The sequence below is a fragment of the Corythoichthys intestinalis genome, chromosome 17 (assembly GCF_030265065.1).
Source record: "Corythoichthys intestinalis isolate RoL2023-P3 chromosome 17, ASM3026506v1, whole genome shotgun sequence".
NCBI classification, from domain to species: Eukaryota; Metazoa; Chordata; class Actinopteri; order Syngnathiformes; family Syngnathidae; genus Corythoichthys; species Corythoichthys intestinalis.
This window is the reverse complement of record NC_080411.1, coordinates 28,900,790-28,914,223: the sequence shown is the minus strand read 5'-3', so window position 1 is coordinate 28,914,223 and position 13,434 is coordinate 28,900,790. Positions and strand designations below refer to the sequence as shown.

The 13,434-nt window shown below is 39.9% G+C and overlaps 1 protein-coding gene across 2 annotated transcripts in view; it reads left to right on the top strand.

Moving 5' to 3' along the window:
• The window catches only part of thbs4b (thrombospondin 4b), a 50,657-nt gene extending 44,991 nt beyond the window's left edge, over positions 1 to 5,666 (top strand). For both annotated transcript variants that reach the window (XM_057819887.1, XM_057819888.1), the window contains 3 exons: positions 4,635 to 4,807; positions 4,977 to 5,116; positions 5,270 to 5,666. In XM_057819887.1, coding sequence (XP_057675870.1) covers positions 4,635 to 4,807; positions 4,977 to 5,116; positions 5,270 to 5,328 — 372 coding nt within the window. In that variant the 3' untranslated portion in view covers positions 5,329 to 5,666. The remainder of the gene's footprint in view (positions 1 to 4,634; positions 4,808 to 4,976; positions 5,117 to 5,269) is intronic.
• The last annotated feature ends 7,768 nt before the right edge of the window (positions 5,667 to 13,434 follow it).

Sequence of the window (13,434 nt, the reverse complement as noted above, 5' to 3'; positions counted from 1 at the left end):
TGGGAGACACACCAAACATGTGGAAGAAGGTGCTCTGGTCAGATGAAACCAAAATTGAACTTTTTGGCCACAATGCAAAACGATATGTTTGGCGTAAAAGCAACACAGCTCATCACCCTGAACACACCATCCCCACTGTCAAACATGGTGGTGGCAGCATCATGGTTTGGGTCTGCTTTTCTTCAGCAGGGACAGGGAAGATGGTTAAAATTGACGGGAAGATGGATGCAGCCAAATACAGGAACATTCTGGAAGAAAACCTGTTGGTATTTGCACAAGACCTGAGACTGGGACGGAGATTTATCTTCCAACAGGACAATGATCCAAAACATAAAGCCAAATCTACAATGGAATGGTTCAAAAATAAACGTATCCAGGTGTTAGAATGGCCAAGTCAAAGTCCAGACCTGAATCCAATCGAGAATCTGTGGAAAGAGCTGAAGACTGCTGTTCACAAACACTCTCCATTCAACCTCACTGAGCTCGAGCTGTTTTGCAAGGAAGAATGGGCAAGAATGTCAGTCTCTCGATGTGCAAAACTGATAGAAACATACCCCAAGCGACTTGCAGCTGTAATTGGAGCAAAAGGTGGCGCTACAAAGTATTAACGCAAGGGGGCCGAATAATATTGCACGCCCCACTTTTCAGTTTTTTATTTGTTAAAAAAGTTTAAATTATCCAATAAATTTTGTTCCACTTTACGATTGTGTCCCACTTGTTGTTGATTCTTGACAAAAAATTAAAATTTTTTATCTTTATGTTTGAAGCCTGAAATGTGGCGAAAGGTTGCAATGTTCAAGGGGGCCGAATACTTTTGCAAGGCACTGTATTGATGACACTGCGCACGGTAGACACAGAAACATTCAGGTCTTTCGAGATGACCTTGTGTGCCCATGCTTTCTCACAATTTTGCTTCTCAAGTCCTCAGAGAGTTCTTTGGTCTTCTTCCTTTTCTCCATGCTCAATGTGGTAGACACAAGGTCACAGGACAGAAGTTGAGTCCATTTTAATCCATTTTAACTGGCTGCAAGTGTGATTTAGTTATTGCCAACGCCTGTTATGTGCCACAGGTAAGTAACAGGTGCTGTTAATTACACAAATTAGAGAAGCATCACATGATTTATCAAAGGGTGCCAATACTTTTGTCCGGTCCATTTTTGGAGTTTTGTGTAAAATGATAATGATTTGATTTTTTTGTCCATTCTCTTTTGTGTTTTTTCATTGCAAGCAGTATGATGCTTTGTGTGGAGCAGCCCCCACCCACTCATTTTGATTGCTGAGTTTCTTTTTGCAACTGTGATTCAAATTTTGGATGCAGGCAAAAGCAATTGCCAATCAATCAGCTCTTTATGGAAACAGTTGACAGAGTGTGGGTGCAGGAACATGCTAACATGCAGTTAAGAAAATAAGTATTTGAACACCGTGCTATTCTCCTACTTACAAATCATAGAGAAGTCTGAAATGTTCTTCGTAGACACATGTCCATTGTGAGAGAGATAATCTAAAAAGAAAAATCCGGACATCACAATACATGATTTTTTTTAACAATTTATTTTTGTGATACAGCTGCAAATATGTACTTGAACACCTGTCTATCAGCTATAATTCCGACACTGAAAGACCTGTTAGTCCACCGATTAAAAGTCCAACTCCACTCCATATATTATCCTGAATCAGATGCACCTGTTTGAGGTCCATAGCTGCATAAAGACACCTGTCCACCCCATACAATCAGTAAGACTCGTAACATGGCCAAGACCAAAGACCATCCCTACTGCGTAGCATGGGGGTGGTAGCCTCATGCTTTGGGGGTGCTTTAATGCGCATAGGACAGGGCGAGTGCACTGTATTGAAGATAGAATGACTGGGGCCCTGTATTGTGAGATTTTGGGTAACAGCCTCCCTCCCTCAGTCAGAGCATTGAAGATGGGACGTGGCTGGGTCTTCCAACATGACAATGACCCAAAGCACACAGCCAGGAAAACCAAGGAGTGGCTCCATAGGAAGCTTATCAAGGTTCTAGCATGGCCTAGCACGTCTCCAGACCTAAACCCAATAAAAAACCTTTGGAGGGAGCTCAAACTCAGCGACATCCCAGAAACTTGACTGATCTAGAGAAGATCTGTGTGGAGGAGTGGGCCAAGATACCCCCTACAGTGTGGGCAAACCTGGTGAAAAACTTGTCTGGTATACCAGACTCACTGCTGTTCCAGCGATTGAGTCTGGCGACCGTCCGGCGGATCAAATTCCGAGGGCGGAGCAAGCCACATCAAACAGACAGCGGAACGGACCAATCAGCGACGGGCAGACGTGACGTTGTTAAAGCGACAAGTAATTAGCGTGAGCGGGGAATGGAGACGTTTATTCAACATAGCTAGCGTGAGCCATGTTGACTGTTGTCAATGACTTGTGTCGATGTGTTTTTGGTCATTTAAAACTGGTTTTACCGCGGATTGGAACATATTCTCGGCTCTCCCGTTCGCCATCTGTGTTGTTGTAGAGACGACTTTCGGCGCGCAAGAGTGACGTTACTCGTTAAGAACACGTCACACAAATAAACGAATCTGATTGGACAGTTGATTTTGTACATGTTCGAGAGGCCGTTAATGGACTGGGTCCCAGACTATTTCTCACAGTGTTCGACAAATACAGGGAGAATAGTCTGGCGGTGCCAGGCAAGTGAAAAACTACAGGGAACGTTTGATCTCCGTAATTGTAGTGACGTCACGAGGTGCGCCGAGACTTCGAAACGTGTGTCGAGTAATGATGGGACTTTTCCGCAAAGCGCGTACTGAGGCTCGCTTCATTTAGGGGAGGTTTCGAATATGATGGCATCCGAAGCCTCGCTGCCCAGTTGTACCACATGATTGCTTCAAGGAGTGCTTTAGATTTAGCTCGCTACAGTCTATCAACACCTGCATTCAAAATGTGGGTGTTTGAAGGAGAGTTGCGATCAGATGGGAGTTTGGATAGTTTGGAAATGGTTTGGAGAGTGAGTTGAGAGAATGGTACAGTAGTTGATACTAGGATGAAGCCAGCAAGAAAGAGGACTTCCTCTATGTCCCCACCATTCTGTAGCTGCATCAATGTCCAAATTACACAAACATAATTAGTACCCTTTTTCATGTTACACAAACACATTTATAGGTAACGGGTACACACCGGTCTGTTGGCTTCTGGCTCGGTGGTTAGAGCATCTGCCTGCTGTGCTAGATGTGTCGTGTGCGTGGGTTACAGCCCAGGCCCGTCCTGGGCAAGAGGGGTGGATTGTGTCATGTGGCGCTGATTCATGCAACACCGGTTACATACGCACATGTCATTTTCAGAAAATAGCACAACCTGCCACATTATGATCATGCCATTTATGGAATCATTTTCACACACACACACGCGCGCACACACACACACTACATAAAAAAAATATATTGTAGGTTTTACTTCATGAGTGTGACTGTATGTGGCCACTCCTCTTACTGGACCCAAAAGTTCATACGTGTATATGTATAATTTGTTGTACGTTGATTTTTAGGGAGCTGCTTGGCACTGCTGACCTACATGAGACATCACCAATATATCATATATTTTTATGACTGTGAGGTACTGTTTATGTCTATGTGTGCGTTTTTGTTTCATATGTATTGGTCCTTTTTGTATTTTTTCTTTTTCATTCAGGGGGGTACTGCCCCTTCCATACATTAGGATCACTTAGGTTATGAGTTTGACCCCATTGCTGAAGATGTATGCCAAATTTAACTTCTGTGAGTGGAAAAGAAAGTTGAAGAAAAAATATATATACTCATGTGATAATCTATGTACATCGAGGATTTGGTCAGACAATATTTCGCTAAATAATACCTTCCCAACAGACACACACACAAAAATTAACTAATCAATTATGTGGTTGGGAGACAAATTACTGTGATTATACACTTAGCCAGCAAGAGTTTTTGTGGACACATGAAGCTCTGAGAAATGAACCCTTTCTCGAACCAATTGGCTCAAGTGGCACAATGCCTCATAAGGCTTCTTCTCACCATCACTATGTAATTGCAAACAAAGGCTACTGTACTAAATATTAACAATAATTTTCTCATGCTACACAGTAGGGATGGTCTTTGATCTTGGCCATGTTACAAGTTAGTCTTACTGATTATATGGGGTGGACAGGTGTCTTTATGCAGCTATCGACCTCAAAACGGTGCATCTGATTCAGGATAATACATGGAGTGGAGGTGGACCTTTAATAAGCGGACTAACTGGTCTTTCAGTGTCAGAATTCTAGCTGATAGACAAGTGTTCAAATACTTATTTGCAGCTGTATCACACAAACCATTTTTTTTTTTTTTAAATCATACATTGTGATTTCTGGATTTTTCTTATTAGATTACCTCGCTCACAGTGGACATGCATCTACGATTAAAATTTCAGACCCCTCCATGATTTCTAAGTGAGAGAACTTTCAAAATAGCAGGATGTTCAAATACTTATTTTCTTTTACTGTACCATTGCCCTACCCAAGGCCCTTGCAGCCCATTGGTAGAAAAAGTTTAATTATTTTGCAGCCCACTTGGGAATCACAGATACAGAGGCCTGTACAAGATATTGTACAAACTCTCTCTGTCGGTCTCCGCCAGGCTGTGAAATCGCGATCTGGTCCCGGGGAGCATCTGAGAAACTCTCTGTGGCACACTGGGGACACCCAAGACCAAGTACGCCTCCTGTGGAAGGACCCCCGCAACGTGGGATGGAAAGACAAAGTGTCCTACCGCTGGTACCTTCAGCACCGCCCGCAGGTTGGATACATAAGGTGACATGCTCAAAGTTCACTATAGCTCATCTTTGATGCTGCACAATATTCAAAACACATTTTCAACATTGAAGGCAGCAGGACTCGACCCAATTACTTAAATCAAAAACTGCATAATCGAATGTTACTATGAGCTTAATCAAACGCCGTCTCCCTTGGGTCACAACAGGGCTCGCTTCTACGAGGGAACTGAGCTAGTGGCTGACTCGGGCGTGACCATTGACACCACCATGAGGGGAGGCAGACTCGGCGTCTTCTGCTTCTCACAGGAAAATATCATCTGGTCCAATTTGAGATATCGCTGTAACGGTGAGCATTTTGCCTTTGAAGTTGTAGTCGGGTGTTTACTTCTCGCTATAAGGCCAAACTCCTCTTGGATACAATTTTACCGTTTACGTTTAAGTTAGTAACAGAATATCCTGTTTCAACAAACCAAATCTTTTCCCCACTTTTTTGGGTCAGACACCATCCCTGAGGACTTTGAAGAGTTCAGCACTCAGCACGGCGTCGACTCCCTCTAAAGGAAGGAATCGTGTACGTCTGTTTTCTTTGTGCATCCGTGTGTGTGCAGGAGCTGCAGCAGTTTGTATTTTTATGTACATTTTTAAGTGCATTAAAGAGCACGTCCTTGTACTGTATGTGAACATGTCATAATAAAGATCAGACGTGTCACAACACAACAGAAAATACGGCTTAGAATTTGATGACACGTTTACAGTAATTGCACATAATCATTTCATGCATTGTATTTTCAAGATTTTTGTTTATTATTAAATGTGATGCCTATCATAAGGAAGAACATTGTTGCTACTCTGCAATAAATGGGATATATTTTTGTTTATTGGTGCTATTATTTCAATATCCCACCAAAATATAAAGGTTCTTTTTTTTAAAAGCGTTTCGTTTGTGCTGTCTTTTCTTTGTGAAAAGGGAATGTTGTGTTGTTGAAATCTCCAGCCTTCATAAAACAATAATTAAAATAAAATAAAAAAGTTTATTCTAATATTTCCTCCCCTCTTATATTTTACGTTATGTATTTGTTTTCTGTTAGTTTAAATAGGCCATTTGGTCCCCTTTGTAGGTCTAATTGGGTCAAGGGGAACGCTATAAAATAATGTTTCTGACGTCAGCACACTGGTTATAGAAAGGGAGAAAATATGTCAGTAGGGGAAAAAATCTCGCTGGATTTTCTCCTGCAGTAGAGGGCGCCCTTTTCCAACAAAAATCACCTAGGGTTCATTTTATGCCCAATCTGTAGCTGTCCACCAAGGCCCAACTAATGAGAGAATTACTGCCTCACAGCATTATCGTAAATATAAAATTACTAGCAAATTATTTGATTCAGTCGTTCACCAAAATTTTGCTACGCATTAAAATGTGTTTAATCGAAACTGACCCAATTTTACCAAGCATATAATAAGTTTTTTTTTTTTTAATTAAGTAACCTTACCACCTACACATGTTCTGTATTTATCTCCTTCTACATTTCTAAACCTATTAAAATGGTTGTTTTTGTCTTTTTTGGGGAGCCACATTTCTGAAAATTTCCCACTTTTTGTACCAACATTTTACCCTGGGAAAATTCCCAAATCACTGAGTGACATTTGAGAAAATTAAGTCATATTTAGAGCATAATAATAATAATAATGAAACCGATCAGCACAAATCATTATATGAATACATGTAATCCTCAAGTTACAACATCAGGGCCGTTCCTGACCAATTTGGTACCCTAAGCAACATATCTATTGGCGCCCCCCCTATTTTCACCACATATATTTAAAAACTCACACTGAAAAAGCACGTTATCTCTTTGTAAATTATATATATATATATATATATTAAAAGAAAATGCTGTAATAACTATTCAAAAGCACCAATGAAAACACTTGAAAAACAAATGCATTAAATAAATTACACTTGTTATTACAATATGATTAACACCAACCCACACAAACCAATATAAAGACACACAGAATACTTTAAAATACAACTTTTTTTTCTCACCTTGACTTATAACCTTACTCACCTTGTCTTCACTGATGCAAAAGCATCTATTGCACTTTCATATGACAGTTGTTTTGGAAGGTGAACTTCTTTCCTGGACTTGGTGGGCTTGGACTTGGTGCTGATGTGGATAGGTTTGCTGTAAAAGATGGCCCAGGATGCACAGAGGTAGAAAGAAAATATTTCAGAAGAGAAGAAAGCGTAATGTTACATTATATAAGTCAAATAGCTGTTGATTGTGAAACCAGCATGACATAACCATAATAGCGCCGAAATTCTTGCAGCCTACTGTACCTGTCTGTTGGATCCGGCCACTGTCTTTAATGGGCGTAGTTAAAAGAAAATAAATTCTTGAAGCACAGCAACTACACAGGACTATCCAGTAATAATGAATTAAATAATATATGATAGCAAAAAAATAATAATAAATTGAATATGTTTTTACATGAATGTGATCGCCATTTTAATGAATTAATGACACATTTAATAACAAATGTTTGCATTTAAATCTGTGGCACTTTTAGTCCCTCATACGACAGAACTTTGAAATTATTAATTCCATATTTAATGGTGTATTTATTTAATTAACCTTCGCACTTTTAGGCAAGGCAAATTTATTTGAAAAGCACAATTTAACACAAGTTAACTGAAACTAATCCACAGCTGGCTGAATACTGAAAATATTTCTAAAACAACAGCCTGGCTAATGATTAAGTATAATTTTGTTTTAGCACTAAGTCATATAAGCTCTATGTAAATAACCGCTAGCTTGCAATTGCGCGAAGTCTACGTGCTTATGCTGTTGAAAAAAATCATCACAACAAACCTCTGTTTTTCTTCACGTCTTTGGTGTCCTCTTTCTTTTTCTTCTGACCCGAAGGGCTTTTGTCTTTTGACTTGTCACCGTAACGTCGCTCAATTGCGGAGGCAAAAAAATAGCACCTTCAGGTGACTCACTGGTCTGCTGGGTGGTGAGACTAGGGTCCGTGGTGAAATTATCGCATCACAGGAAAAAGTGAAACAGGCAGAAGGCATACTAGAAAAGTGATTTCATTATTATTTAAAGACTTATTATGAACGGTTTTGTTGTTCTTTTGTTTCATTGTTTTGCATAATTTTTTGAATACTACTTTCATTAAATATTATTTGAATATTTTTCTTGACGCCTTTTTGGACGCTGGTGTGCCCTAAGGCGTTTGCTTAAATTGCCATATGGGCGGCACGGGTCTGTATGACATACTCGACATACGTGATTTCGAGTTTACGACGCCGGAGTCTCGTCCCCCATTTTGTCTCCTGACCTGTCGTTTTGTTTTTTTAAGTAACATAAACAGTACCTTATTGTACCTCACAGTATGTCCTTTTTTACTGTACTTTATTAATATGATGTGTCCTGTCCTCACTAAACGTGAAGTTGTTCCGCTTGACAGACAGCAAATAAGGCAATTTTGGTTTTTGACAGTGTTGTCACAGATTACTTGAAAAAGTGATTTTATTACTGATTACTGATCACGCCTCAAAAAAGTAATCTAGTTACTTTACTGATTATTATCAAAGTAACGAAGTTACTTTAAAAGTAATTTATCAGTCTTATCACCATTTGTTTTTCCCTTTGCTGCCTCAACAATGACAAGAGAAAATTTTCATCGCATGTAATTGACTTTCCCATAATTGAATTTCAAGGGGAGTATCAGAATTTATCTTTGAGTTAGCGGAGGTTTAGAGTTGATTTCAACCACGATTTACTCGCACTAGTTTAGCCACTCCAGAGCCCTGAAACTAGCAAATAACTGACAAACTGCGTTGAATTTGTTTAAATCAACTCCACCGACTAATTAAACACCCCTAACTCGAAGATTAAGCCTAATGGAATTAGGCTGGAAAATTGGAATTGGAAAATTGTGAATTTTGGGTTAGGGTTAACAGCATATCAGTGCTAATGTAAAACAATGCAAATTGACTGCACAGTAATCAACAAGACACAAATGAATTGCACAGCGCAATAAACACAAAGGTGGGGGTGGGGGCGGGCACAGATGCGCGCGCACAACCTGGACGTACGGTGTACACACACGCGGTCAATTTGGCCACAAAACGCGGTGGCATCTAAGCACTTTTCACGCAGTCGGACTTACAACACATCCCAAAGATGCTAAACGAACACATCACCTAACAGCATAAATGTGCAACACGAATACGATGTAAACCAGCGGTCCCCAAACTACGGCCCGCGAGGAGCATTTTGACTTTTTTTTTTTTTTTTTCCCAATAGTGTTATATATTTCCTGGCTTTTTTCTGTGAAGAACCCAGAGAGGGTTATTTGGTTATTATCTATTTAATTAATAGTGTTATTATATTATATTATATTATATTATATTATATTATATTATATTATATTATATTATATTATATTATATTATATTATATTATATTATATTATTATTTTATTTACTTTTGTTCCGTGAAGAATCCAGAAAGGGTTATTTGATTGTGGCTTTCTGAAAAAAAATACATTTTTACATTTAGGCACTCCTGCAATCGTCACACTTTTTCTGTTACAAACTGGCCCCGGCCCCTCATCAGAGAAGGGAAAAGTTATGTGGCCCTCACAGGAAAAAGTTTGGGGACCCCTGATGTAAACAAAGCTTGCCAACTTGGAGCAATGACTGCCCGTCATCGCAACGGCAAAGCTACAAAACGGCTGCGCATGTCGGAGGTCCAACCTCTCGCTGATACCCTCCAGAATGAAGGAAAAATATTCACGTTCAGTCATAGATGTACACAGAGCAACATTCCCTCGCACATCTCAACACTCGGTTTGAATGTGCACCCGCGCTGGCAGCCTGGCCCACGCCTTTCTCAGTCCCAAAACGCTTAGCACGTGTGACACGAGACCATACAGGAAGTAGCAGTGAGCGGTTACCATGGAAACGAACACATACGAGAACCTTTCTAGCATTTTCTATCCAAAATGCTCTTCGTATATGACTACAATATTCTTTATCCTACATACATTATGAGGCAATAACAAAATAGTAACGCCTAGACACTAAGGAAACTAACTAGCAACAGTACTCGACCCAATGACGAGCTCAGCTAACTAATCAGATTACCGGTTTGGAAAAATGAATGTTTTAGATTACTCATTACTGAAAGAAAGTATTCAGATTTAAAAAACCAAACCAAAACAAAAAAAAAACGTGAAAACCAGTGTTGCCAGTAACGCAGTAACACATTACTGACAACATTGTTTTTTGAAGCTTTTGGCTTCCTTTACTTTGACAATTTGTAAAGCTGTAACACATATATGAACACTTATGTTCAAAACAGCACTTATTGTAACAATAAAACACTTGACACAAAATAATTGGTGTTCAAAAGTCCATTTAGTCTGATAAATATGTAAATTTAGTAGATTAGTTTCATTTGCCTAAAAAAGGTCCGCTATCTTAAATGCTACGAATAAAAATGTATTTACAATTCTCATAGCAAATCGCTCACACACAACTCCACAAACTGTAGCTCTAAACTTAATAACAAATGAATACAAAAACATACACAACGGTTCAAAAGTTTGGGATTGCTTTGACCCCAAACTTTTGAACGGTAGTGTATATTAGCTGAAATAACTTACAGCCCTCAGACGAGAGTCTGCACCTCAGTCAAAAAGCGACAATCCAGCCATACCCAGCGCTGCCACTAGAGGGCAGTGTATCCTATATCAATAAACAAAATACAATACAGTGCTACCTCTACATATGACGTTAAATCGTTCCAGGACCTTGTTTGTAAGTCGAAATGGTCATATGTCGAGCAGGGTTTTCCCATAAGAATACATTTTAATTCCATTAATTCGTTCCACAGCCCAAAAACCTACACTAAACCCTTAATAAATACTCCTGTTACTATTGCAAATAGCAATTACAAAGAGCAAAACAAATAAATTATGAATAAAAATCATAGTAATAATTATAGTAATAATAATAATAATACCTGTGATAATGTAACGAATCGGGTTCAAATGTGGCAGACTTTTTTTGCTGTACCTGAACGCACCCCGGAATTGACGTGACAGAGCTGGATTCTATTTTACTTCCTGTTTTGATGCAGGCAAGTTGATGAAATAAATGATTAGAAACCTGACGAAGCTGGCGATTTCTTTGGTGATGTTACCACACTAAGAATTGGCACCTAAACTTACAAAGACTGGCGAACGGAGGAGGACCGCCGGCCCAGATCGGCATTCTAAGGCCCTATTGTCGACCCAGTTCATGGATGCACACACCATGCTTATATTTTACTATCATTTACATCTTCATATCAATGGTAAGCGTCACCTTTTCTTTTTTTTTTCACCACCTGCACTAACCTTTTTGGATCCAGTGTTGATTTCTCTCACAAGAAAATCAGCCGTGCGTCCGTCTTCCGACAAAACAAAGAAGCTGCGGCGCTGTCAAAAATCATCGTATTTCGAGAATGTCGTCGGATGTAGAAACAAATGGCGAGTCAAATTTCACGTCGGATGTCGAAAAGATCGTGTGTCAAAGCGATCGTATGTCGAGGTCGTCGTCGGCTTCACACTCGTGTCCGAGTATTAGTTTCAGTCGTTTGTCAGCCTATTTTCGTGGTGGGTGTTTATGTCTCATATGACTTAAGAGGCCTAGTCTATGGTGGAATAATCGCTGGCATTGTGTACAACGGAGGGTCGGTGGAGGACGGGGTTGTTGTTGTCTCTCTTGTCTTCTCTTCTGTTTTGACTCTTCATTTTCTGTTCGGTTTTTTTTCGAAAGCATCAATGCCTTGGTGAATAGTTCCCCTCCATGTTTTGCGGTCAATGGCAGTTTGCTCCCACGACGAGGGGTCAATGTCAGTGCGTACCAGGGTGCGCTTGAGCTGGTCTTTGTAGCGCATCCTTGGGGCGCCTCGTGGTCTAGTGCTATTTGCGAGCTCCCCGTACAGCATTATTTTGGGGAGTCGAGAAGAATCCATTCTCCGATCGTGGTCTGCCCAGCGGAGACGGTGGTAGATAATGGTGGATTCAACACTGGTCACTGAGGCTCGTTTTAGGACATCTATGTTGGTAGTGTGGCTCTCCCACGGTATTTTTAGAATTTGTCTCAGCTTGGACTGCTGGAAGCGCTCTAGGCTTTTAATGTCACTGCTGTAGAGGGTCCACGTTTCACATGCATACAAGAGAGTAGACAGGACTATTGCCTTAAAGACCATGATTTTTGTAGCCACTGTTAGTGCATGATTGTTAAACACCCGATTACGGAGCTGCCCGTAGGCAGTGTGGGCTGCCCTGATTCTATTTTCAACATCCTTTTTACATGTGGGAGTCGAAGTAAGGATGCTGCCTAGGTATGGTACCACTGTACTTACTTTAATACTTTTGGACTTTTTGGATAGTTATATTGAGATTGAGGGATATTTAAAGGGTTATTTCTGATTTACACGAAATTCAGGTTACATCGCCAGCATAGCAACGAAACTCGTTCGTAACCCGGGGACTACCTGTATACTGTATTTTAGCTTTGTTAGGAAATTTAAATCCTATTTCATAAGACAGACTACTGGTTAATGTTAATGTCTTCCAGTGGGCGGCTAAATGAGAACAGTCAGTGATTGACTTCGAGCATCGCCTTCCTTGCTGCAGCCATCTGTTTAACCAGAGAATATCTCCCAATTGTTCAGACACCATCACTCGTTCAGAAACATGTGGGAGGAAGTGCCAGACAAAATGATAGAGAGGTGTGAAAACTGAAGGAACATCTAGTTCTGTCTAGAAATGTGTCCTCTTCTGAACATCATCATGAAACCCACACTGAGAAAAATGTACAATTTGTATGTTAGTGTACAGAATTACACCAGGCTGCAAAAAGGTTTTTGGTTTGAAATAAACTGCATTTATTTACAGTAGTCCTCAAAGTGTATAATGTACGTACATATCTCAAATTTAAATTGTATGTAATGTAATAGGTAAATGAGTAAATGTTGTCAAAAATGACATTGGATTTGACTAAGTAGAAGGAAGGATCTGGTGTATCTAGAGTGGTCCGTTGTCTGTTTTTCTACACATACATCTTAAACTTCTTTATTTTACTGTATACTAATGTAGCATGAATCCTAGCTGCTTCTCCTCAGGATTTAGGCAGCCTTTTTGCTTAAAGACCTGACAACATTACTGCCCCAGTTTACCTCCCAGGATACATTAAAGACCTGACTACATTACTGCCACAGTTCACCTCCCAGGATACAAAGACTAATTGCTCACTGTACATTTATTTTAAATAAATTGTTACACATCACATTCTTTAATTTTTTAAACGAGATGTTCATTCAAAATAACCAGGTTTTATGTCTATTCAGGATTACTGTGAGAGTAAAGTCTTCACAGTAATATTCGGCATCACTCTTGCTGAGCATACCTTGATTCATACATCCACCGTGGAATGGCGTAAAACACAGACAAGACTGAAAAAGCATTTTCTGCTCTTGCACTCCTCTTTAAAAGAAACTGCTGTATTTTAAGCCAAAATCACTGTTGTATTTGATAGAACAACATGTCTATATGCGGCCATAGCAGATTCATGACGCATTAAGCCCCCAAACCATTTTT